Source organism: Tamandua tetradactyla, chromosome 1, assembly GCF_023851605.1.
Source record: "Tamandua tetradactyla isolate mTamTet1 chromosome 1, mTamTet1.pri, whole genome shotgun sequence".
Lineage (NCBI taxonomy): Eukaryota > Metazoa > Chordata > Mammalia > Pilosa > Myrmecophagidae > Tamandua > Tamandua tetradactyla.
This window is the reverse complement of record NC_135327.1, coordinates 180,589,429-180,617,315: the sequence shown is the minus strand read 5'-3', so window position 1 is coordinate 180,617,315 and position 27,887 is coordinate 180,589,429. Positions and strand designations below refer to the sequence as shown.

The 27,887-nt window shown below is 37.4% G+C and overlaps 1 protein-coding gene across 1 annotated transcript in view; it reads left to right on the top strand.

Annotated features, from left to right (window-relative positions):
• DGKI (diacylglycerol kinase iota) overlaps window positions 1–27,887 on the top strand; it is a 506,760-nt gene that overhangs the window by 164,102 nt on the left and 314,771 nt on the right. Inside the window, 2 exon segments of the mRNA XM_077143510.1 lie at window positions 546–654; window positions 22,642–22,737. Of these exon segments, the coding sequence (XP_076999625.1) occupies window positions 546–654; window positions 22,642–22,737 (205 nt within the window).

Below are 27,887 nucleotides of genomic sequence, written 5' to 3'. Positions count from 1 at the left end.
CATTAAGATTTTGGTCATTTAACATTTGCAGTTTCTTGGTAGATACAAATCCATCTTTCCCCATCTAGAATCTCAAGCTGTCTGTAGGAAGTCTTCTGCTGGATCAGGAACAGTGAATTTTGAGCTGCAGCTAAGTTTGAAGAGTATGTTGCTGGGAAATGGAAGAATCAATGGAAGACTTCAAGAAGCTGCTTTTCATGATTGTAGACTGTGGCAACTTAAACATTGTCCAAGTTTTGTGACTGCCCAAGCCCTACTGTTAATGGAGACACTTGCCTTTCATCCTCTATGCTGAATAGAGTTTTACATTTTCATTTCAGGCCCTTGAGCAATATTTCCCCAAAGTGGCCCCCTCAATCTCCCTGTATTTTGAGACCTGCCACCTATGTTCTCCGAAATCCTTAGAGAAGTCATTGCACTACATGCGTCAAGGTTTTCAGATGTGCAAGACTAACTCAGGGATTGTTTCTACCCCATGGAATATGTTCAGCTCTCTATTACCTTCTGATGTTGTTTTTAATTTGTATTTCTTTCTTCTGCTGCAGGAAAGCAATCTCCCGGGCTGGCCTTCAGCACTTGGCTCCTGCACATCCCCTCAGCCTCCCTGTGGCAAATGGTCCAGTGAAGGAGCCCAGAGCCACCCTGGACTGGAGTGTAGGTGTTGGCTTTTTCCTTTTTTGACATTCCATGCACTTCGTGTACTCCTGTCCTTTATATTCCTTCCCTGACTCAAAGGTGGATGGCTCTTGTTGTATCAGCAGGTTAGGTATTTGCTGATTGATTATATTTTAACCAAAAAATTTTTAGAAAAGCTATTAATTTAAAGTATATAGTCTTCAATTTGTAAGTCAATTAGAAAACGTTTATTAAGTGTCTTCAATAGTCAATTCTTGGCAGAAGACATTTTTTTAACGGTGGAATGAAAGGTCTGTCCCTTCCTGAAGGAATTTAATGCAGTAGCATAGAAATTAGTTTCTTCCCAGATGAAAAACAGAAGACAATGGAATGGTGGGAGAAAAGAGGGTTTTTTCTTTTAGCATATATGCTTATGATTTAATATCCCTCACATTAAAACAGTTCCCCCTCTTCTCTAACATGCATTTGTTCACATTCTTATTTCATGTCCTGAGCACATGCCGGTAACTGCTGTCTGCGTTTATAACTGGCAAAGGACTGATTTAATTGAAATGCAACTTCTTCTTGATGGAGGTATTATTGTACCGAGAGTGCTCAAATACAACTAGGTATGATGAAGTGGTGTTCAGGAAGAACGTTCCTTTCCTTGACTTTGCCTTTATTCCAGGACAGTAATGTGATAAACTCTTAACTCATAGTAGAGTACAGAATAAATTTATACCAGGGTTTACTTCCAGTGTGCACATAATTAAAAAGAATTAAATGTACAAACAAACAGATAAACGAAATCAAAGAGGAGTATACAAGAACCAATGATGGGAGCGTGTTATGAATCAAGTACCCAAAAATGCTAGTTGAATATTCATGAAAGCCCAAAGAATCCTCTGATCTGAAGTAGCAGGGCCATACTTGAATTGTTAATGAGAAATAGTTTAATTCATTTAGTTAGAACTTTCATTATCCTTTTTCTGTCCTTTGTGTAACATTAGTCATTTGATTTCTTTCAGCCTCAGTGTCTTCATCTGTAAATGGTTGTTGTTAGGATCACGTGTGGCAGTATGTGTGAAAGTTCTTTGCAAACTGTGCAGCCATGTGGAGATACATTTATTCAGAAATAAAGTAATAGATGAATTCATTAATTACTCAAGCATATGGTGAGTACCTATTCTGTGCCAGAACCTATGCTGGTTCCTTGGGATTCTGAGGTAGAGAAGATATAGGTCTGCCTTTAAGTATCTTGTAGTCCAGTGGGGGACAGAAAACAGAGTGGTGATACCTAGAATAGAGATGTTCAGAGAGTGTCGCTGGATATAAGGAAGGGCATTCCATCCACATTTAATATTGGAGGTAGTTATCAGAAAATGTCTTTAAAAAGAGATGTCCTGCTTGAGCAGAGCCTTGGCTGGGTAGAAGGTCTTATTTCTGATTCCTGTAGAAAGGTATGTAATCTATTATTTCATCAAAATGTATTTTTGACTAGTAGTGAGATGCTGTAGTATTGAGTAAGGGAAGAATAAGGAGGTAAGTGGGTTTAGGGCTGGGTTCATCATAACTTTCCTTTCTTTTTCAATTCTCTCCCCTTCTCTTGGATTATGGTGACCTGCTGAAATTATGGCATGGCAGGAAATGCTTGAAAATGTTTGATAATGGAATTAAAACTGAAAGCCTTATCTGATGACACTTTGTAAGCTTTCTTGGCAATATTATGTGTAATGAGTTACAAGATGGGACTCTTTGAAAGAAACATATTTGAGAACTGATACTGGTGTTAGCAAAGAGAAGCAAAATAGTGGCCAAAACTACAATTCTTCATTAAAACCATGGAAAATATTTGTTTCAGAAGAGAAGAAGCAGGAGGTCATTGAAAACATTTCAGTGATTTTTTTTTTTTTGCTAAAATTTTAAATACTTGCCTTTCATTGTTATTTTTTTTCCTTTTCCTAACAAATATGCTTTATACCACTTTCATTTATATAATATTAGTTTGCCTTTCTGTTCAAGGAGCTAAACCAGGAATTTCTTTGATCTGTTTAAAGTGTATGAACAGTCCTCTGATTTGGCCTATTTGCCATATCCCTTTATTCCTTCCCCTTGTTTGGTTCCCTATGGAAAAGCAACCTAGGGTTGAGATTCTCTTTGTCAATTCCCATTCTACTTTAGCACAGAGGATGAGGGTTATCTCAAAGGCCAATAGTACTGTGACCTCTCTTCTCATTTCACTGGTGAGAAAACAGATGCAAAAGCTATGCATGGTGTTCCCAAAGTTGCAAGGCAAGTTAGGGTGAGTCTCCAGGTTTCTACTTACTGTGGAATCCCTGAAGGGCCATGTTCTAGCTCACGGATATGTACCAGAGTTATTTGAAGGGGTGCAATTTTTTCCTAATTATTCTTTTGAGTGGTGCTTTGAGAAATGGTGTGTTTGTGGGGTGCCTGAGATGTGGGTGAGCACTGATTTAGTGAGCCTAGACTGTAGGTAATTGCACATTTCGACCAGAAGTATACTATTGGAGGAGTCAGTTTTTATGCTTTTTGTACATGAACTTAATTTCTTTCAAGTATTCCACTTTCATCTTACCATTTTCCTGCTTAGTGACCTCTCTCTTATTTTTACCATGTTCCTCAAAGTCCAGAAACTTCTCTCCTGTTGTTGCTTACTCAAATGGTTTCCTATGACTTCTAGAATTCTCTGCTCCATGCAGTTTCATTTCCCTGATGGTTTCTGGTTGACCTTTACTCTCATTGCCTGTGCACAGGCCATTCCCTCTATTCATACTGGGAATATAACCTTTAATGTCATCTGTGAAGAGTTGCTCAAATCAGCCTCAGTACGGTGCCTGAGTATTCTTTGACAACAGTAGACAGTAGTCTTGACCCAGTGTGAAGACTGCTATTATGGATCTTTTCTCTTGCTCCCTGCCAAGCCACATTCATCTTTTTAGTGGAGCTGATTCTGTTTATTTTATTCATTCTTCGCTTTGATTCCTTACAATACTTGTACCCATAGTACATTGTTTTAGAAAACTTAGAACTAAATTACTGTTTTCCGTATGTATGATTTTCTTTTTCTAGGCCCATGATTAGATTTCAGGCTACTTGAAGAGAGGGACAGTGTCTTTTGCTTATTTTTTCTTCACAGTGTAGACCACTGTATAGCAGCTACTTGATAAGTGATGTCACAAGATCGATTGATTACAACTTTTCTGCTCAACAAGATTACATTGGACTGGGAGTGGACAAGTGCTCAGATAATCTCCAGTTCCTCTCAGGCTTGGTAGATGCAACTCTAAAAGCCTGCTTAGAAAGTAAATGGTTTTATGCAGTTTTAATTCCAAGAAACTCTTTAAAAATTTCCTTTCTAATACAGTGCATTGTGCTAATTTTTAAAGGACATGCTGTTCGATATGTCCACTCTTCCCAATGACATCCTCTCTTCACCTGCATAATGAGGGCTTGCAGCAGCTGCTCATTCTAACACTGGACACCATGCAATGCAAGTCAACCAAGCCTATTTGGGGGGAAACAAGCTAAATTACTAGAAAGAAAGGAAGCAATGCTCAAAAAGGAAAAATATTCTCTTCTCTTGGGCTGGACTCCAAGTTCCCAGTTTAGAATGAGTTAACCCATTTAGAAGTGTATATTCCACAGATAAACGTGTGTCTTCTCTTAAATATTACATGCTTTTTCTATAATGGAGATCTAATTTGAACATAGAAGACTACACCTTTTTTAGTTTTGAAGCTGCATGCAGAAGAGGTGGGTCTTCATACTGTCCCTTACTTTATCATGCATTTTTGCACATTTCACTACCTAAAACAGCCCTCAGAACAATGGTGGAAAGCCTTAATGTCTTTTTTTACAGGATAGGTTGGTTTTAAATCTATTGCCCTTCAATTTCAACTCTTTTTTCCTCCCTCATCAGAAAACTTCCTCCAAATCAAGAGCTGTAGAAAACAGAGCCTCAGCAGAAAGCCAGATCCTAAATCCAGACCGACTTTCCTTTCCTCTAGATGATGATGCAGAAAAAAAAAAGTGCTTTCTCTTTGGCAAGAAGAAACATAACACAGCTGATAATCTGCCTCACAGTTTGTTTTAGGGACAAGATTAGAGAAAGAGAGTCTTCATGCAGGATTGATTTAAACTGGGTTATAAAACTAGGTCATCTTATCTTTAGAAACTCTGAATGAAAAGACAGGAGGAGACAGGTGTGTGTGTGCGTCTGTGTGCACATCTATGTTTGCATGTTCTCATTTCATGTCCTTTTACTCAGATGACAAGTCCTAGGAGACCTGTGCTTTCTTTATAAGCCATCACCAACAACTTCTTCATTCCAATCTATTTCTCCATCCCCATTCCCATTTCAAAAAAAGTTAGGCCAGTTTAATCAAGATATCGTATTGCTGAACAGAGCATGAAGAATTGGCCAACTACAAGTGGGTGGAGGTCCTGGCAAAGTAACTAGTCGTCCATATTAATAATGGGGGAGATCACCATGATTGCACACACTCTTCCTGTTCCTTTGCTTTCTAAAATTGTAAGAATTTTAAATTAAATTACTCTGGCTGCTGGAGGAAATCATAGAATCCTATAATTTCACAGCTCCTGCAAGAAATGTCTAGGTCTAATCTTCTGCCATCAGACATGAGATTATTTAAACTGGCACTGTTCAATAGATGTATAACATGGGCCACAGACACAAGCCACAAAGTAACTTTAAATTTTCTACTTGTCCCATGAAAAAAGTGAAAAGAAATAGGTAAAATTAATTTTAGTAGCATATTTTATTTAATCAAATATATTCTAAATATTATTTAAATATGTAATCATATAAAAATAGTGAGATATTTTACATTCTTTTTTTCATAATGTCTTCAAAATCTGTTGTGAATTTTACACTTACTGCTCATCTCAATTAAGGTTAACCTCATTTCAAGGGCTCAGTAACATGCATATCAAACAGCATAGATCTATATCCTCCAAGACAGGTTGTTTACTTGTTATTATCTTGAAGATTTTCAGGTAGATACAACGCAGATTTTTTTAAAACTTTTTTTTTTTTTGGCAGTGTCAGCCTCTGGGAATCTAACTGAGGTCTCTGCCATGGCAGGCGAGAATTCTGCCACTGAGCCACCATTGCCTGCCCCCTACAAACATTTTTTATTGTGAAATATAGCATACATATAAAAGCGACAAATTTCAAGTACATTGTAACAAGTAGCTATAGATTAGATTTTAGAGTTTGCTATGGGTTACAGTTCCACAATTTTTCATTTTTACTTCTATCTACTCTAAGACATTGGAGAATGAAAGAAATATCAATATGATAATTCAGCAATCATATTCATTTGTTAAATCCTATCTTCTCTAACTCCTCCTTCTCCTTTGATCCTTTTCCCAATATTTAAGGGCATTTGGGCTATGCCCATCCTAACTTTTTCATGTTCTAAAGGGATGTGAACAATATGGGATAAGGGGGTGGAACTAGTTGATGTCCTTGGAGAGGCTGACCCTTCTGTCATTATTTAAAAAAATAAATAATAATTATTATTTTTTATTGTATGCTTTTTAGTGGGCTCACGTTTCATTCTTTCTCCATGCAATTATCCCTGTTATCGCAGCACCATTTGTTGAATTTTTGTTTTTGCTTGTTTTGCTTACTTGTTTGTTTTGGGAACTGCATGGACCAGGAATCGAATCTGGGTCTCCCACATGGCAGGTGAGAATTCTATCACTGAACTACCCTTGCATCCACCAACACCCATTTTTGATAAATATTTCCCAAATTTTAAACAGAGGAGATTTTCGGTAGTAGTTAGATTCAGGTGTCAACTTGGCCAGGTGATGGTGCCCATCTGTTCGATTGCTGCGGACTTAAATCATCAACATGTGAATCTCATCTGTGGCTGATTACATCTGCGGTCAGCTAAGGGAAGTGCCTTCCACAATGAGTGAGACTTTAAAGGAGGAGTCAGAAGAGAGGAGCTCAGAGCACCTCAGACTTGGATGTTTGGAGATCCAGAAAGGAATCACCCTGGGAAAGCTGTTTGAATCTAGAAGCCTGGATGGAAGGTCAGCAGACATCATCCTTTGTCTTCCCATGTAACAGAGTAACTCAGAAGACAGCTACTTGCCTTTCCTCTAAAGAACTGTAAATTCATAACTAAATAAATCCCCTTTAGAAAAGCCAATCCAGGGCGGTACAGTGGTGGCTCAGTGGCAGAATTCTCACTTGCCATTCCGGAGATGTGGGTTCGGTTCCCAGAGTCTGCCTGTGCCAAAAAAAAAAAAAAAAACCAGTTCATTTCTGGTGTATTGCATTCTGGCAGTATTAGCAAACTAAAGTACCCTATGAAAAAAATGAATGGGAGAATTCAATTTCAGTTGTTGGGTGACAGAAAGATGCTCTATAAACTGTATACACATAAATATAAATTATGGAAAAAATTTGAAATATCAAACAATTCTTTATGGGGCGGGCCATGCTGGCTCAGTAGCAGAGTTCTCACCTGTCATTCCAGAGATCTGGGTTTGATTCCCGGTGTCTGCCCATGCAAAAAAAAAAAAATCTTTATGGATGTTTTATATTTAGTAGTGAACCTCCTACTTCATTTGAATCTTCTAGGCAACCATTTAATAAAGCACTGACACTGAGGAGAAAAGCTAGGAGAGTGGAGAATCTTATAATATTAAAAGTAGAAGATCAAGTAAGACTGAAAATTGGAACCTCCAAATTGCTAATACAATTGAGTAGGGGGAAAACTTTGGATCCTAAAAATGTGATTTATTTATCTTTTAGAAACTGGTCTACCTTTCTCCCTTTTTCTTTCTGCTCTTTTCATCATCATTTCTTTCCTTCCTTTCTTCTTTTTTTAAAATTTATTTATTAATTAAAAAAATTTAACAAATGAACTAAAACATTAACATGTGATCATTCCGTTCTACATATACAATCAGTAATTCACAATATCATCACTTAGTTGCATATTCATGATTTCTTAGAACATTTGCATCAATTCAGAAAAAGAAATAAAATGAAAATAGAAAAAAAATAGATTATACATACCGTACCCCTTATCCCTCGCTTGCATTGATCACTAGCATTTCAAACTAAATTTATTTTGACATTTGTTCCCCCTATTATGTATTTTTATTCCATATGTTCTACTCGTCTGTTGACAAGGCAGATAAAAGGAGCATCAGACACAAGGTTTACACAATCACACAGTCACATTGTGAAATCTATATCATTATTCAGTCATCCTCAGGAAACATGGGTACAGGAACACAGCTCTACATTTTCAGGCAGTTCCCTCCAGCCTCTCCATTACATCTTGAATAACAAGGTGATATCTACTTAATGCATAAGAATAACCTCCAGGGTAACCTCTTGACTCTGTTTGGAATCTCTCAGCCATTGACACTTTGTCTCATTTCACTCTTCCCCCTTTTGGTAGAGAAGGTTTTCTCAATCCCTTGATGCTGAGTCTCAGCTCATTCTAGGGTTTTTCTCAATCCCTTGATGCTGAGTCTCAGCTCATTCTAGGATTTCTGTCCCACGTTGCCAGGAAGGTCCACACCCCTGGGAGTCATGTCCCACATAGACAGGGGGAGGGTGATGAGTTTGCTTGTTGTGTTGGCTGGAGAGAGAGGCCACATCTGAGCAACAAAAGAGGTTCTCTTGGGGGTGACTCATAGGCCTAAATTTGAAGTAGACTTGACTAATCCTTTGTGGGGTTAAAGTTTCATATGAACAAATTCCAAGACTGGGGGCTCAGCCTATGGCTTTGGTTGTCCCCACGGCTTGTGAGAATATCAAGAATTCAACTTGGGGAAGTTGAATTTCTCCCCGTTCTCACCATCCCCCAAAGGGGGCTTTGCAAATACTTTTCCACTCACTGATCGAGTTACTCTTGGATTCATTGGGACATCACTCTGGACAAACCAACAAAATCTCATGTCCTACCTGAGATTCCAAGTACTTATGGTGTTCAATCAAGCTGTCTACATAAGTTATATTAGGAAATGCACTAGCCAAAATATAAATTTTGTACCAAATAAACATTTTTGCTTCAGTCTCACACATAAGGTGAGATTTTAAAATATTAATTACCATCTATTTTCAGCACCCATGCAGTAATGACATTCCTTTGTTCTTCCTCATGCACATTTTTAAATTTGTACATTTAGTCACTATTATTATACTCTCTAGGCATTCCTATATTATACCATCTCAATCTTTAATGTCTATCTTTCTTTCTGATTTCATTTATGCCCCCAGCCCTCCTCCCTCTGTCATTCTCACACACAGCTTCATTCAGTGTTTTAATATAATTGTATTACAGTTAGGTAGTATTGTGCTGTCCATTTCTGAGCTTTTATATTCAGTTCTGTTGCACAATCTGTATCCCTTCAGCTCCAATTACCCAATATCTTACCCTATTTCTATCTCCTGGTGGTCTCTGTTACCAATGAAATATTCCAAGTTTATTCACTAATGTCAGTCCATATCAGTGAGACCATACAGTTTTTGTCCTTTTGTTTCTGGCTAATCTCACTCAGCATAATGTCCTTAAGGTCCATCCATGTTGTTACATACTTCATAAATTTATTCTGTCTTACAGCTGCATAATATTCCATTGTATGTATATACCACAGTTTGTTTAGCCACTTGTCTGTTGACGGACATTTTGGCTGTTTCCATCTCTTCGCAATTGTAAATAATGCTGCTATAAACATTGGTGTTCAAATGTCCATTTGTGTCTTTGCCCTTATTTCCTTTGAGTAGATACCTAGCAATGGTATTGCCGGGTCATATGGCAGTTCTATATTCAACCTTTGGAGGAACCGCCAAACTGCCTTCCACACGGTTGCACCATTTGACATTCCCACCAATAGTGAATAAGTGTGCCTCTTTCTCCACATCCTCTACAGCACTTGTCATTTTCTGTTTTGTTGATAATGGCCATTCTGGTGGGTGTTAGATGATATCTCATTGTGGTTTTGATTTGCATTTCTCTAATGGCCAGGAAAGTTGAGCATCTCTTCATGTGCCTTTTGGCCATTTGTATTTCCTCTTCTGAGAAGTGTCCGTTCAAGTCTTTTTCCATTTTGTAATTGGATTGGCTATCTTTTTGTTGTTGAATTGAACAATCTCTTTATAAATTCTGGATACTAGCCCTTTATCAGATATATTGTTTCCAAATATTGTCTCCCATTGTGTAGACTGTCTTTTTACTTTCTTGATGAAGTTCTTTTATGCGCAAAAGTGTTTAATTTTGAGGCATTCCCATTTCTTTCTTTCTTTCTTCAGTGCTCTTGCTTTGGGTGTAAGGTCTATAAAACAACCTCCAAGTATAAGATTTACAAGGTATTTCCCTACATTTTCTTCCAACTGTTTTATGGTCTTAGATCTAATGTTTAGGTCTTTGATCCATTTTGAGTTAACTTTTGTGTAGGGTGTGAAATATAGGTCCTCTTTGATTCTTTTGCATATGGATATCCAGTTCTCTAGGCACCATTTATTGAAGAGACTGTTCTGTCCCAGGTAAGTTGGCTTGACTGCCTTATCAAAGATCAATTGTCCATAGATGAGAGGGTCTTTATCTGAACACTCTGTTTGATTCTATTGGTCAGTATGTCTATCTTTATGCCAGTATCATGTTGTTTTGACTACCATAGCTTAATAATATGCCTTAAAGTCAGGCAGCTTGAGACCTCCAGCTTCGTTTTTTTTCCTCAAGATACTTTTAGCAATTTGGGGCACCCTGCCCTTCCAGATAAATTTGCTTATTGGTTTTTCTATTTCTGAAAAGTAAGTTTTTGGAATTTTGATTGGTATTGCATTGAATCTGTAAATCAATTTAGGTAGAATTGACATCTTAACTATATTTAGTCTTCCAATCCATGAGCACCCTTCCATCTATTTAGGTCTTCTGTGATTTCTTTTTAACAATTTCTTGTAGTTTTCTTTGTATAGGTCTTTTGTCTCTTTAGTTAAATTTATTCCTAAATATTTTATTCTTTTGGTTGTAATTGTAAATGGAATTTGTTTCTTGATTTCCCCCTCAGATTGTTCATTACTAGTGTATAGAAATACTACAGATTTTTGAGTGTTGTTCTTGTAACATGTTCTTTGCTGTACTCATTTATTAGCTCTAGTAGTTTTGCTGTGGGTTTTTCAGGGTTTTCAACATATAGTATCATATCATCTGCAAACAGTGAGAGTTTTACTTCTTCCTTTCCAATTTTGATGCCTTGTATTTCTTTTTCTTGTCTAATTGCTCTGGCTAGAACTTCCAACACAATGTTGAATAATAGTGGTGATAGTGGACATCCTTGTCTTGTTCCTGATCTTAGGGGGAAAGTTTTCAATTTTTCCCCATTGAGGATGATATTAGCTGTGGGTTTTTCATATATTCCATTTATTATTTTAAGGAAGTTCCCTTCTATTCCTATCCTTTGAAGTGTTTTCAAAAGGAAAAGATGTTGAATTTTGTCAAATCCTTTTCTACATCAATCGAGATGATCATGTGGTTTTTCTGCTTAGATTTGTTGATATGGTGTATTACATTAATTGTATTTCTTATGCTGAACCGTCCTTGCTAATGTGGGATGAATCCTACTTGATGATGATGTATAATTCTTTTAATGTGTTGCTGGATTCAATTTGTTAGAATTTTATTGAGGATTTTACATCTATATTCATTAGAGAGATTGGTATGTAGTTTTCTTTTTTTGCAATGTCTTTGTCTGGCTTTGGTGTGAGGGTGATGTTGGCTTTGTAGAATAAATTAGGTAGCTTTCCCTCCTCTCCAATTTTTTGGAAGAGTTTGAGCAGGATTGGTACTAATTCTTTCTTGAATGTTTGGTAGAATTCACATGTGAAGCCATCTTGTCCTGGACTTTTCTTTTTGGGGAGCTTTTTAATGACTGATTCAGTTTCTTTACTTGTGATTGGTTTGTTGAGGTACTCTATTTCTTGTGAAGTCAAAGTTGGTTGTTCATGCCTTTCTAGGAAGTTGTCCATTTCATCTACATTGTTGTATTTATTAGCATAAAGTTGTTCACAGTATCCTGTGATTATTTCATTTCTTTCTGTGGGGTCAGTGGCTTTGTCTCCTCTTCCATTTCTGACCTTATTTATTTGCATCCTCTCTCTTCTTCTTTTTGTCAGTCTTGCTAAGGGTCCATCAATCTTATTGATTTTTCTCATAGAACCAGCTTCTGGTTTTATTGATTTTCTCAATTGTTTCAGTGTTCTCAATTTCACTTATTTCTGCTCTAATCTTTGTTATTTCTTTCCTTTTGCTTGCTTTGCAGTTAGTTTGCTGTTCTTTCTCTAGTTCTTCCAAGTGGACAGTTAATTCCTTGATTTTTGCCCTTTCTTCTTTTTATATAGGCATTTAGGGCAATAAATTTCCCTCTTAGCACTGCTTTTGCTGCATCTCAAAAGTTTTGATATGTTGTGTTTTCATTTTCATTTGCCTCAAGATATTTACTGATTTCTCTTGTAATTTCTTCCTTGACCCACTGGTTGTTTAAAAGTGTGTTGTTGAGCCTCCATATATTTGTGAATTTTCTGGCACTCTGCCTATTATTGATTTCCAACTTCATTCCTTTATGATCTGAGAAAGTGTTTTGTGTGATTTCAATCTTTTTAAATTTATTAAGACTTGCTTTGTGACCCAGCATATGGTTTATCTTTGAGAATGATCCATGATCACTTGAGAAAAAGGTGTATCCTGCTGTTGTGGAGTGTTATGTTCTATAGATGTCTGTTAAGTCTAGCTCATTTATTGTATTATTCAAATTCTCTGTTTCTTTACTGATCCTCTGTCTAGATGTTCTGGCCATTCATGAGAGTGGGGAATTGAAGTCTCCAACTATTATGATAGATATGTCTATTTCTCTTTTCAATTTTTTCAGTGTTTGCCACATGTATTTTGGAGCATTCTGGTTTGGTGCATAAATATTTATGATTGTTATGTCTTTGTGCTGAATTGTTCCTTTTATTAGTACATAGTACACTTCTTTGTCTCTTTTAACTGTTTTACATTTGAAGTCTAATTTGTTGAATATTAGTATAGCTACTCCTGCTCTTTTCTGATTGTTATTTGCATGAAATATCTTTTCCCAACCTTTCAATTTCAACCTATGTTTATCTTTGGGTCTAAGATGCATTTCCTATAGATAGCATGTAGATGGGGCCTGTTTTTTCAATCCATTCTGCCAGTCTGTGTCTTTTGATTGAGGAGTTTAATCCATTAACATTTAGTGTTATTACTGTACAGATAGTACTTTCTTCTACTATTTTTCCTTTTGGATTTTATATGTTATATCTAATTTTCCTTCTTTTTACCTTTACTCATAGTTTTCCTTTCTACACTCTTCTCCACACCTCTTTCTTTTGTCTTTTCACATGTGTCTCTAGTGCTCCCTTTAGTATTTCTTGTAGAGCTGGTCTCTTGGCCACAAATTCTCTCAGATTTTTTTTGTCTGAAAATGTTTTAATTTCTCTCTCATTTTTGAAGGACAATTTTGCTGGATATAGAATTCTTGATTGGCAGTTTTTCTCTTTTAGTAATTTAAATATCGCATCCCACTGTCTTCTCGCCTCCATGGTTTCTACTGAGAAATCTATGCATAGTCTTATTGGGTTTTCCTTGTCTGTGATGGATTGCTTTTCTCTTGCTGCTTTCAAGATTCTCTCTTTCTCTTTGACATCTGGCATTCTGAGTAGTAAGTGTCTTGGAGTATGTCTATTTGGATCTATTCTCTTTGGGGTATGCTGCACTTCTTGGATCTGTAATTTTAAGTCTTTCATAAGAGTTGGGAAATTTTCAGTGATAATTTCCTCCATTAGTTTTTCTCCTCCTTTTCCCTTCTCTTCTTCTTTTGGGACACCTGCAACACATACATCCATGTACTTCATCATTGTCATTCAGTTCCCTGAGTCCCTGCTCATATGTTTCCATTCTTTTCCATATTTTTCTTTGCTTGTCAGATTTCAGATGTCCTGTCTTCCAGTTCACTAATCCTATCTTCTGCCTCTTGAAATCTGACATTGTAGGTTTTCATTGTTTTTTTCATCTCTTCTACCATGCCTTTCATTCCCATAAGTTCTGTGATTTGTTTTTTCAGAATTTCCATTTCTTCTTTTTGTTCATTCTTTGCCTTCTTTATATCCTCCCTCAATTCATTGATTTGGTTTTTGATGAGGTTTTCCATGTCTGTTTCTATATTCTGAATTAATTGTTTCATCTCGTGTATCTCATTTGAATTGTTGGTTTGTTCCTTTGACTGGGCCATATCTTCCATTTTCCTGGTGTGATTTGTTATTTTTTGCTGGCGTCTAGACATTTAATTACCTTAATTAGTTTATTCTGGAGATTGCTTTCACTTCTTTTACCTAGGGTTTTCTAGCTGGATGAATTTGTTGTCTATCTGTTCTTTGACATTCAGTTCAGCTTTTCTGGACGTCTAGCTTAGTTTTTGTTTAACAGAGGAGAATTTTTCAGATCTTGTTTTCTTGTTTCTTGCCCTGCTTGTATGGTGCCTTTCCCCCCACCCCCCACCCCCCACCCCTTAGGAGGGTCTACATAGGTATTATAGACCCCAGCCAGATTTTCTCAGACCAAACTGGCCTCCTATCAGGATGAAAGAGTCACCTGCATCGGTTTTCTCTGAGGGTTAGACCCAGCTGGTTGAAAGACTTTCTTGTGAAGTCTCTGTACTCTGTTTTTCTTATCTTGCCCAGTATGTGGCGCTTGTCTTCCTGTAGGTCCTACCAGCGTAAGATGATGCAGTACCTTTAACTTTGGCAGACTCTCCCTGCTGGGGGCATGGTGGAAACAGAGGAGAGGTTGTAGGCTGGTTTTAATGGCTTCAAATTATCAAGCTCTGGTGTCTGAATTCCTTGAGGGAGGAATTCCACCTGAGTTGGGCTTCACCCCTCTCCTGGGGAAGGCACAGGCTCCAGACAAGCCCTCAAATGGGCTTGTTTCTGCCTATGCCTGGGACAGTTGCATCCTGAGAAGCCCTGCCACTGTATCCAAATGCAGTCAAGCCTTTGTAGAAACACAGTCACAAAAACCTCTGTTTTTTTTCTTTTTTCTTTTTCCATCAGCCCAATGAGTGACCTCTGCTGTGACCAGGTTCACCTGAGCTGGGGGCCTATTTTCAGTAGTCAGAATTTGTTAATTAATGCCACAATTGGTGTTTGGTTTGGCTCAGCCCCTGATGCTGGTAAAGTCTCTTTCCTTTCCCCTCTGGGAAGCAGCCTGTAGGGGAGTAGTGCCGACTGCTGTGGCTTGGGGAACTCATGGTTCTGGTGAGGCTCACAGCCAGTCCAGCTGGTCCAGAGTGGGGTACGCTGTGTGTCCAGTCACTGATGTCACCCCAGGAGCTGTTCTGTACTGTTTCTGGTTATTTAGTAGTTGTTCTGGAGGACAAACTAAAATGTACACATTGCTAAACCACCATCTTGACCCCTCCCCTCCCTTCCTTTCTTCTTGTTTTGTCATCCTACACCAAACTGCATTTTAAAAAGTTCATGGTAGAAGTCTTATGAGTACTCAGCAAGTATATCTAGATCAGCAAGTATAATAAAGATAATAATGCAAGGGGGCGTCTTTCCATGTATTCTCTCCCATTTTTACCAAGAAATATCTTCATTTTGTGATTATTTGTTTCTTATAGCAGTACACTTTTTATTCATGAGTGTTATTCTGTCTATTATATCCACCCACACCATTATCTCTTTACCTATAACTATTAATATGACTTCAGTAGGACTTAAGCAAGGGATTATAAGTATGCCTATTAATCTATATCTATCTAGCTGGATCTTTATTTTTAGGTAAATAGGTCTAGCTATATTAATCTGTTTATATAAATATATGTACGTGTATAGAAATTTGTCTCAGAACCCACACATAAAGAAAATGTTATCTTCACTTAGAAATGGTAGAGTTACTTTCTCTGTATAGCACAGTTGTATATTCTTTGAGTTATATACTATTTAGGATGATATTCAAGATAGATATGTGGAAAAGAAGAGAGGAAGAGATTTCAGGTAGGGAAGCTAGAATGAAATAAAGCAATGACACAAAATAAGGAAAATATAGTGCAAACTTAGAGAAGAGTGACAAGAGAGTAAAATGCATGAAGGTTGAATAGAGATAAATTGATGCTATTAATGGAATGGCTAGTATACCAGATTGAATTTGGACTTTATTTTATAAATAGTAGTGAATCATTTAAGAATTCTGAGCAAGGGAGAGGCGTAATTATAGCTATGTTTCAGGGGAATTAATTTTACAACAATGTGTATGGTAAATCAGAGGGAGTGTCAAAATAGAGTTCAGACAAGAGGAAGCAAGGACCCAGAGATTATATGTACTATCCAGTATATGGTAAGTAATTTGAGGACAGATGCAGATAATGAAAGAAAACCAGGACAAAAATATGAGCAGAGAAGAGACCTATATTAGGTGGGGTAGACTAGGTTGCAGTAAATACAAGACACACATGCAATGGCTTAATATAATAAAAGTTTATTTCTCATTCATTTAACAATCCAGAGCTGTTTCTGGTAGGTTGGGAGTGAGTAGGGCCCTGTTACACGTCTTTGCCAAGGGGATTCGAAAGTCAGCTTGAAGGTTCGCTTTCCAGTCAACCAGGAGGGGAAATGATGATGGAGGAATGCGTGTGGGAAATTTTAATGGGTTAAGTCTTAAATTAGCACACTTCCATTGGTTAGAACTTGGTCATATGGCCATATTTATTGTAAGGGAGGCTGGGAAATAAAGTCTAGCTATATGACCAAGAAGAGAAGAATGCTTTTGGTGAATGGCTAGCAGTCTTGACAGAAGATCAAGGAGAGAAACTTGGATAATGCCAAGACTGATGGATTATAAAGAAGAAGGAACACTGAAGAGTAAAGCAACAATGTTAGCTTCTTATCATGTGCAAGACATTGGCTTTATGCATTTTCAAACTTAAACATGATTGTGATTCTATGAGGGAGATACAATTATTCCAATTTACCTGTGAATAAACTGAGGTTTAGAGAAGTTAGAGAGGTCCTAGATTATTACAACTATTAAATGGTAAGTCTGTGTGATGCCCATGTTTATAAGCTTTCAGCTACATACAGATCCATTAGAAATGTAGGAGGAAATCCAAAATAGTTTATTTATCTGCTACATTCATTCTGCTAATGCCATGCAGGCTGGATACCCTTGGGCATCAGAAAAGAAAGGCATGCCAGAAAAAGATCAGGCATGGGAAAAATGTAGTCTAGCAAAAGATATGCAGGCTTCTTTACAAACATTCTGTTTCTCTTCCTGACTTAAAAAAAATTGTCACATCCGTTATATATCCATGTCTATTTCTCAAAGTTTATGACCCCAAACTAAAAGGCAGATATAAAAATATTGTCCCTCCCTGTATCTTGGAGTTGTACATAACAAGAACATGTGCATCCATTCATTTTTAGTCTGAAGTATTAAGCATTTATTGTTTGCCAGGCATTGTTAGGTGCTAGACATTCAGTGTTTCCATGTAGCTTAGAATTTAGTATAAGAGGAAAACATTAACCAAATTATCACAAATTATGAATGAATAATTTCCAACTGAAATATATGATAGGAACATGGTTTTGGGAAAGAATCTAATGAATTTACTTGACTTAGATTTTGGCGTCAGGAATGCCTTCTATAAGAAGTAATACTTGATCTGATGTCTAAAAGATGAATAGGAATTAACCACTGTTTCAGTTTTCGAGATGCTAGAACAAATACCATTCAATGGGTTGATTTAAGAAGCGGAATTTATTGACTCATGGTTTCACAGGCTGGAAGGCTTGCTTCCCCCCAAGTAGGTATCTTCTGGCTGACTGACAATCTTTGAGATTCCTTAGCTTTTCGTAACATGATAATGCACATGATGGTGTCTTCTCCTTTCTCTTCCAGTTCCATTGACTTCCAGCTTCTAGTTGTTCTTCATGGCTTCTTTGTTTCTTTGTCCAATTTCTTTTGCTTATAAGGACTTCAGTCATATTGGATTAAGGCCCACTCTGATTCAGTTTGGGCACGCCTTAACTAATAACATCTTCAAAGGTCCTGTTTACAAATGCATTCATACCCACAGGACCAGGGGTTAGGACATGAACATTCCTCTTGTGGGGACATGATTCAATCCCCTAAAACCACATTGAGTTGAAATGAGAGGGATATTTTGGATATAGGAGACAGAATATGCCCTGAATTGTCTTTAATAAAGGGTCATTTGAACAAAGACCAAATGAAGTGAAGAATGCACAGTTTTCAGGCAAAGAGGGCAGCAAATTCAGTGGACCTGAGGTGGGAGTTTCCTTAGCCTACTTGAGAAATAGCAAGAAGACCAGTATGATTGCATTTCTGTGACTGAGTAAGAGTGTGACAGAAAATGAAGAAAAGAGAGACGATAAATGATGTTGCAGATAGATAGGAAATGACTTCTGAGAGGTACCCAGAGACTAGATAAGTGAGGACTTCGGACACTTCAAGTATGATGGATAGCCTTTGAAGGGCTCTGGGCAGATGAGTGACTTGATCAGGTTTGCATTTTAAAGCAATTGCTTTGGCTGCTCTGTGGAAGATAGACCATGAGGAGGCAAGAATGGAGCAGGGATACCAGTTTGGAGGCTATTGTGATATTCCAACTCAGAGATAATGGAAGGTCAGGTTGTAACAGCTGAGGTGATGAGAAGTGTTTGGGTTTGGTATACATTTTGACAGTAGAGTCAATAAGATTAGCTGATGGATAGGTGTGAGAAAGAAAGGAATCAAGAATGGTTTCGAAGGTTGACCTTTGTGGCTGTAAAAATAAAAATTCCAATTACTGAAATTTCAGGGAGCAGAGAAGGGTAAGAGAAGATTTAGGGAGGAAATCAAAAGTTTTGTTTTGAAATGCTGGTGCTATCTTCAAGTAGAGATATTGAAAGAGCAGTTTCTTGTGAATCTAAAGTTCAGGGAAGAGGAGCAGACTATGTGTATAATTTGGGAGTTTATGAATAGAGGCCATGTCTCTCTTCCTCTCTTATCTTCTCGTTTTCCTTCTCTATTGAATGTACAAGGACAGAGAATATTAAGTATGGTTTAGATCTTCAGCCACAGACAGGTTCTAGAATCTGTTATCTCATAAGCTTAAAGAGGTAGGATAGGCTCTACTAAATTGTTGGGTCCCAGACTCTCCTGCATTATTAGAGGGAACTGGGAAACTTAAAAAATTCCTGATGCCCAAGTTTCACCTCATATCAATTGGAACGGAATCTATGGGGATGGTACCCAGTTATTTTTAAAAAGTCACCATGTCATTTCATTGCGCAGCCAAATTTGAGAATCATTATGCTAGACCAACTGAGATAGGATACAGCAGAGCCTCTAACTTTTATATTTCTTCTCTTCCAAAAGTCAGTCTCTTCTAAGTCAGTTTTCACTGAAGAATATGGTTAGCTAATCCTGACAGTTGTACTCTGCCTAAATAGAGGCAAGATTTACTAGCAAGCCACTGAATGCTTGCTGCTGTTATGCAATGAGCAGGGGCCAAGCAGCCTCTGCCTCAGGATCAAGGCCACTAGCCCAGTGAGTTAATGATGTACTTGCAAATCACTGATTTCCTGGGTCTTGCCTGCTCCTGCCTGTCTTACTTGACCTATCAGGACTTATTTCCTGACCTGCTTAGCTTTTTGAACTCTGAACTTTTCCCCACTGCAAGATTTTTAAAAAATATATTTTTATTGTAAACAACAAACAGATATTCTTGGCATACAAACATTCTTGACATAGTTACAAAAAAATCACTGGCTCACAATATCACCACAGAATTGTGTATTCATTACTATGATTATTGTTTTTGAACATTTGCATCTCTCCAGCAAAATAAATAAAGAAGAAAAAACTCATACATGCCATACCCCTTACCTTTCTGTCTCATTGACCACTAGTATTGCAATCTACTCAATTTATTTTAACCTTTATTCCCCTATTACCTGTTTATTTTTTATCTATATTTTTTACTCATCTGTCCATACCATAGATAAAAGCAACAGGCACAAGGTTTTCACAATCACACAGTCAAATTGCGAAAGCTAGATCATTATACAATCAGCTTCAAGAAATATGGCTACTGGAACACAGCTCTACAGTTTCAGTTGCTTCCCTCCAGCCACTCCAGTACACCGTGAACTAAAAAGGGAATATCTGTATAATGAGCAAGAATAACCTCTAGGATAACCTTTTGACTCTGTTTGTAATCTCTCAGCCACTGATGCTTTATTTTGTCTCATTTCTCTCTTCCCCCTTTTGGTTGAGAAGCTTTTCTCAGTCTCTTTATGCTGAGTCCCAGCTCATCCCAGGATTTCTGTCCTACATCACCACGTAAGTTTACATCCCTGGGAATCATGTCCTATATAGAGGGCAGAGAGTTCAAGTGTTGGCTGAGAGAGAGAAAAGCCACATCTGAGCAACAAAAGAGGTTATTGGGGGTGATTCTTAGGCCTAATTTTAAGTAGGCTTAGCCTGTCCTTTGCAGCGGTAAGTTTCATAGGGGCAAATTATAAGGTTGAGGGCTTGGCTTATTGATTTGGTTTTCTCCACTGCTTAAGAGAATATTAGGAGTTCTCCAAAGGGGGTAGTTGAATTTTTCCCCCTTTCTCCCCATTCCCCCAAGGGAACTTTGCAAAGATTTCTTTATTCACTGTTCAGATCACTATGGGATTTATCAAGGCATCATACTAACCTGTACAAACCAACAAAATCTGATTCCCTGTTCAAGGTTCCATGTACTCATGGTGTTCAGTTAAACTGTCCATTAAGTCAAATTAGGAAATGTGCTAATCAAAATATACATTTCCCATTGCAAATTTTTATACTTCATTTTTCTAAAAGAGTTGGCAGGAGTTTTCTGTGGATAGATTTTTCTAGAATTTACCAGTTCAATTATTAGTTAATTTCCATCTTTTTGGCAGATTTTGCTGCATGGATTACTAGAGTATCCCAGTGCTTGGTATCAATAGTGTGGAATAAATGTTGTTGAATGAATTAAAGAATAGCTGAATGAAAAGGAATTTTATTCTATAAAGGGTTATGTGTTAACAAAGAATACCCATTCTAAAAATGGTTACATGTTAAATAGTAAATAAATAAATAATATATGTGCATAGATACACACACACACACATAATATATTAATTATTCTAAAGTAGAATATTTTAGATTGTGGGGATTGATTTCTTCAAGATTCCTTAGTGCCTTTAAAGAATTTTTGTTTTCATAGTGTCTTCATCTACCAATATCTGAAAACTTTTAAGATCCAAACCTGCAACTGTTCTCTTTCCTTTTTCCTCTGTTCCTCCACACAAGACTGACTGTGAGGTGAATCCCTGTTTCCCATTGACTTGCATGAAAAGTTTACATGTGACTTTCTGCAGTAAAACCTTAACAAAAGAGTAGAATAAGTTTTGGTGACTATGTGGCCAATCTTTGACATGGGGAGAGAACCGTCCTCTATGTTGCTTCCCTTCTAGAAATGGTTTTGAGGCACTCTGAGAAATGAATGGCACTTCTCCATGTTGGCCTCTCCTGTGCATTGTCCCTCCCTTATACCTCCACACCTCCATGCATAGGGACCTTCTCTTTTCCCTTCATGCCACTCCTTTGATGTTCTAGGACTTAGCATCACATTTCTTGGCTTGTAAAGCACCTTGATCACTGCCACAATATGACATTTGATTATTCTTGCCTGAAAATTATTTGAGTCTATAGGCCCTGAAAGGAAAATGTGTTCTACTTGAATCTAAAATATATATTTATTTTAGAAATGGATGACACCTGGCATTTTGTCCCAGCAAATGTCATTTGGAGTATATTGTTACTTCTCTGTACTAAGCTTCTGAATTCAGAAGGCTATTGTTTGGACATTTCTGTAATGGGTTATAATAAAGGCGGTCCTTGTATAAGATGGACTTCTAAACTGCTTGGGTTTTCTATAAAGGGGAGTCTTATCCCATGGAAAAATAATTACACATCCATATACTTATGATGAACGAGATAAAACAAGAGCAATTTTCCTGTAATATCTATTGCCTTGGTCTGATTTCTCCATGGTTCACCTAATACAATGTTTTTCTAAAAGTTCAGTCCGAAACATACAATAAATATGTAAATCCATCATGTTTCTAAGGTAGTGTACCTTAAAAAAGTAATATAGAATACTATTCATCCTACTCTTCAAAAGAAACTGGTAACCCCCAATGAAACACTTCACATTTCTAGAAAACAGTAGTGTTGCTCAGCATATCCTACATCATACAGCTGTTTGCCATCAGAAGTATGTGAATATTTTTGGAAGCAGTAAAATTATTCAAATAGAAGATTTTAGAATTAATTGAGAGAGGGCCTTACCAAATTTATAAAATGTCTGAATTAGTAGAAATATATTACTTTTTAAGAACACAGTGACTTTATGTTTTACGATGCCTCTGTCCTTAGAAGCCTAGTTTACACGTTATTGGGAATAAGTAAATAGTCTTTATTTAAAGTTCTTTAATACTACAATCCCCTTTCTTAGATAATTTGCTAAGTAGAAGTAAGTTTTAATAGAATGTCTACTTCAATTGTCACAGAATCTGCAGTGTAGGACGTACATGAATAAAGCTTGATATTAATCTATTTTGATCATTTTTCCTCCTTTGTTTAATGTACATTTAAAAAATTACCACGTCCATGGATAAAGCATCAATAGACCCAAAGTCTATTTTAGCTATAGCTTCAAGTTTTTACGAAAATAATTTTCTGTTTCCAGCATTTTATAAGACCAAATCCAGCAGTCTTTTAAGAGGCAAAAATGTTAAGTGTTCAAACTCCTTTGGTTCATTAGCTTTCATGAAATCTTAAATTTAAATTTGAAATCTCTCCCCTTATCCCTGAAAAGAAAATTGAAGTAAGGTGGGTCTTTTCCTTCTAGGAGAACGCCGTGAATGGAGAACACCTCTGGCTGGAGACCAACGTCTCAGGAGACCTGTGCTATCTGGGAGAGGAGAACTGCCAAGTCAGATTTGCAGTGAGTGTGCCCGACAGACCTTTGCAGTCTGTCTTTTCCAGGCGGGACGCCCTCTGAGACTGAGAGCAGAGGGGCCACCATGCCTGAATCTCCAAGAAGGGGTTTAAAAGTGCCTGTCCTTTTGCGGTGATATCTTCAAGGTTTTCATTGAGAATTTGTCAATTAATATGGTTTTCCAGGTGTCAGTGATTTTAGGATTTGATTATGAGGGCAAATCTTGGTATACTGTTTCCTTATGATAATAAGGTAGGTTACTGTTTAGGCATTGAGAGGTGGAGAAAAGGGAAAGTGGACTCTAGGGAGTGGCTGAACCAGGGGGCACAAGGAAGAAGGCTGTGAGGCTGTGTGAAGGACACCATCTTGGACAGAGGGCATTACTGGTGGGTGACAATGGGAGGGTACAGAAATACCTCTGCTGGTGGTGAGTAAATTCTAGCAAAGATGCAAACTGTGCTTTGGAGGATAGAATTCTAGAACCTACAATAGGCATCTGGGTTAATTGGAAAGTCCTTTGCTTTGTAAACTTTGATTTGTGTCCCTTTTTAGAAAAATCTGTTTAAATGTTCTCATTCTCTTTATGCTCAGTGAAAAGAGCTTGTGAGCAAAGCAGTAGGCCATGGAGGAGCTAAACCTTCAGCACTGAGAAGGTGAACTTAAGATTTGTGTGTAGTTTAAAATCATTGATCCCAAAGGAAAGCAATGGAAAACAGAATAGTAAAGAAGAAAGAGAAGTTATATCCCTTCTTATTTAGGGAGATGGGTATCATAATTTACATACCACATATTTTTCTTTTCCCTTATTCTTGTTATTATGTGAAAGAAAACTTTGGGGCAAAATGTAGGGCCTTGAAGTTGCAAATGAGTATGTTCCATTAATAATTAATAAGGAGGAAATTGAATTTTCTCCAAAACTCATAGAAGATAGCCCTCGAGGACTTTTATCAAGCTGCCTGAAATCACAAAGCCCTGGAATCCAAGACCTTTTATATTTCCTCAGACTGTTTTTGACACTAAGTTTACAGATTTTGTTTGGAAAAATTCGGTGAGTCTTGAGAAAATTAGGTTGTGTGAGTGAAAGTGAGAATTGTTAAATGTCCGTGAAAGGCCTTGCTGAAGAGGTTTTGAATTTGAATCTCAATGTCACCACTCACTTTGTGAAACTGATAGAGGAATTCATCAGAAAAGAGTAGGATTAAATTATTCTTAGTTTTACTTCCAACTTAGATCCACACCTAATTGTTTACATTTTAAAAAACTTTTATTGTTTGTTCAGTTGATTTAAACATCAGGATTTCAACTTTATGCATGTGTATTTTTAATTAAAGTATAATTGCACAGGCTTTGATTAAATTAACCAAATCCTTGAGAAACCCAATTGTTTGGACTAAAATGCTATTAATAGTGAATTAACATTAAAGCTCTAGTTAATTGCATTAACACTGGGCTTGGAATATTAAATATTATACAATGGGAAAATTAAAAGCCAACCATAGTTGCTTTTGCCTTTGAACTCTTTTTACTGACACTGCTGCCAGTTAATGGGCTGTGATTTGTTAAGGGTTCTGCCTTATCTCCAAATTGCTCTCTTTGATCCTTTCTGGTGCTTCTTTTGGGGCAGCCACATATTACCTCCCTTGGCAAATATATGAACAGATACGTACATCTTCTTTAACTATTGAGTCAGTAAATAGCGCTGCTTTCTGCTATTATGTGCTTACTGTCACCTCGGCCAGGAAAAAACCACAATAAGAAAGAAAATTTTAGGTAGAAATAAGGAGAAAACAAAGTAGTGAAAATTCCTAGAGTCCTTCTAAATCGTCTGCATAATTTCATCCCAGGTACTTTGCCCTATTAACTTATTTTACAAAGTATCGAAAAATGATACATTCTCCTCCAAAAAGTATTGATTAAAAGAAGGAATAAGTCAGTGAAGAAGCTGACAACTTAATTGTGTTTCTTCACTCTAAGCTCTGTAAAGCTCAGTTTCTTTATCTATAAATAAGGTGAGATGTTTTGAATATTAGATAAGATAATGCATTGAAGGCATTTGCATGGCACAGTGACTGGCATAATTAATTAAAAGAAAAGAAAAAAAACCAAAACAAAGGCTAGGGGTGAATAATGGCCAATATATATCTGAAAATATATACAGCATGCAAATTAAAATAACTATAAGGAGTCAACACCATGTGTCTATTAAAATTTACAGAATGAAAATACAAACTGCAACTTAGCTTAGCTAAAATGGGTACTCCCATATTCAGCTGTCAGGAGTATAAGTTGATATTCTTTAAAAATTTTGCAATGTGTAGTAAAAACATTAAAAACCTTCTCCTTTTCCCTGTGTCATTGGGCTTCACATTTGGGGAGGCACTCTGTCAAGTAGGAAAGGATCCATAGGAGGGGGTCCAACTTAATTCAGGGTATGGAAACTTGATGTGGAAGGAATAGTTAACCTGGTTACAAAAAAGAATTAAAGAGGGAAGGGAGAGAGAACTTTTGCCTTCCAATATTTGAAGAGCTATCATGAAGAAAAGGGAAGTGTCTTGTTCGTTCTCTGTTGTTCATGAGGGTCAAACTGAGTTATAGATATAGAATCCACACACTAATAGTGAGTTCACACTCTGGTAAGCATAAAAAAATCACCTGGGAAACTAGTTAATGCAGATTAGTTTGCCTCCTTGCCACAAATGCTAATTCAGTACACATGGAACTGGACTCAGGAAACTGTGATTTTAACACCTCAAATAATTTGGGCACAGGCGGTGCACAAAGCTAATTCTGAGAATTATCGTGCTATAAGAAAGAACTTTCACAACCAGAGATGTCCAGCAAGAGATCATGATGCTTGCAGAGATGTGCTTAATGGACACATTTATGAATAAGTTGCATGGCCATCTTTCAAGGAAGCTGTAGAGCAGAGATGCACACCTACACTGGGTAAGAGGTTAGGCAAGAAAACCTCTAAGAGAATTTACAACTTATATGTCTTTTTTAATTGTTTTCTTGGAACTGAACAACAGTGTTGTAAGAAAAAGGCATGGGTTAATTGAGGATGTATTATATTCTCATTTCTTTTAATTAACCACCTTTGAAGAAAGCCTACTTGTTGAAACCATAACCAAGTACTGCCAGCAGGGTTCTAAACAAGTGCAGGTAGAATGCTTTGGAGAGGACTGAATCCATCCCCACAAACCTGCCTTTCACTCCCTATCCTGTTTTAGCAAAGCAAATGTCACGAGTAGAAGGGAGGAATCAGTGTGGGTTGAAGTAGACAGAGGCGGCTTCATGGGGATGGTTTTGAAAGATGGGAAAGATTTACGTAAGAGGAGTTGGAAGAGGAGAATGTTTCAGGCAGGGAGAGGAACGTGAGCAAACTCTGAGGCAGAAACAAGCTTTGTACAAAGGAGGAGGCAATTGTGAAACATGCATGAGCACACCAAAGTGCATATGTTAGGTAAGAATGGAAATAAAAATGGATGGGTTTTCTGAACCGAAAGTTGAAATGCATGTTATAAATGTCTGTGTACTTATGAACCATGACCATATAATGTATTGTTTAAACCAAGATAATTTGGTGGGTGAAACTGGCTGTTATTAACAATGAAGTTGTGCCAGTAGAGGTGTATCATGACTGAATCAGGGAAATTGGGATGGTCACCCTGACTTACGGAATATAGGCACAGTTTACTTAAAACCAAAGCTGTCCTAAAATCCACAATCTCCTGTTGCCATAAGGATTGACTTTTGGGGGAGCTGTTTTGATTCGCTGAAGCTGCAGAAATGCAATATATCAGAAATGGAGTGGCTTTTCACAATGGAGATTTTTCAGTTTACAAGTTACAATCCTAAGGCCATGAAATATGTCCAAATCAAGGCATCAACAAGAGGATACCTTCTCTGAAGAAAGGCTGCTGACATCTAGGACACCTCTGTCACCTGGGAAGGCACATGGCCAGTGTCTGCTGGTCCTTTTGTCCCGGATTTCACTACTTTCCGTTTCTGCCTTCAGTGGCTTTTTTGGCTTTTCTGGATTCTTACTTGCTTCTCTGGGGGCTTTTGTCTCTCTGCTCTCTCTGTTTCTCTCTTTTTATCCTTCCATAAAGGACTCCAGTAAAGGATTACGACCCACCTTGAATTGAGTGGGTCAATTGAAACAACCCAATCAAAAGACTACCATAGGTCTGTACCCACAAGAATAGATTAAGAGAACATGGCCTTTTCTGGGGTACATAATAGCTTCAAACCATTACAGGGCCTGATATTAATGACTTTGAAAGGAAGGCAGCATAGTCAAAGCACACTGGAACTCTGGGGGAGGAGTATGCTACAAAGCCTGGGGGCTGAAACCATTTTAAAGGATGACCTTTAAAATCCTCCTTGCTTCTATGTTTCTCTGGGTAACACCTAAAACTGTCAAATTTCTGTTAGCAGATATTTAATGGGATTAAAGTTGTTTCCAAATCAGTGATAGTTCCCAAACATGACCATATGTTATTTCTAGTCTAGAGAGGAGTAAAGAAATGGGAGAAAGATCACTGCTTCTCAACCTAATTGCAGGAAGAAATTGAAATACAATTGCAACTAGGACCACCCTTGTTTGTTGATAGTTATTTTGCTGTACATTTCTTCATGCATTTGTTTCCACAGGTGTTAATGGGCTAAGTAGATAGCACCAGGAAACTTCAGGCAGTTTTGAAAATGAGAGCTACATGTAAGAGAGGATCTCACAGTTTAGTTGGTGTACTCTGATAGAAACCATTCTCATGCTTTGCTGACACAGTATACCAAGATGTTCATCCAAGTATTTATACCCCCCAAAACTATACTTCTACCTATATTCCATAGAACACAAATCAGTGCACACCTATTTTTACACATGAAAGAAACTTCCCTACATCTATACGTAGATGGACAACTGCATCACATCTGCTGAGATATCTGTAGACACAGATGGGGAAACATGGAGAAGTAAGTAGAGAATGGACTCTGTGTCAGATTACTCTGGGTTTGAATCCTGCTGCTCCATTTATTTGTTGCTTCTACTTGCACATATTATTTTACTTCTGCCTGCTTTTTTCCCCCAACTTCAAGAGCTGTTAATAGCATCCTCTTTGGTGATTCTGATTTCTGGATGAACATTATAGTCA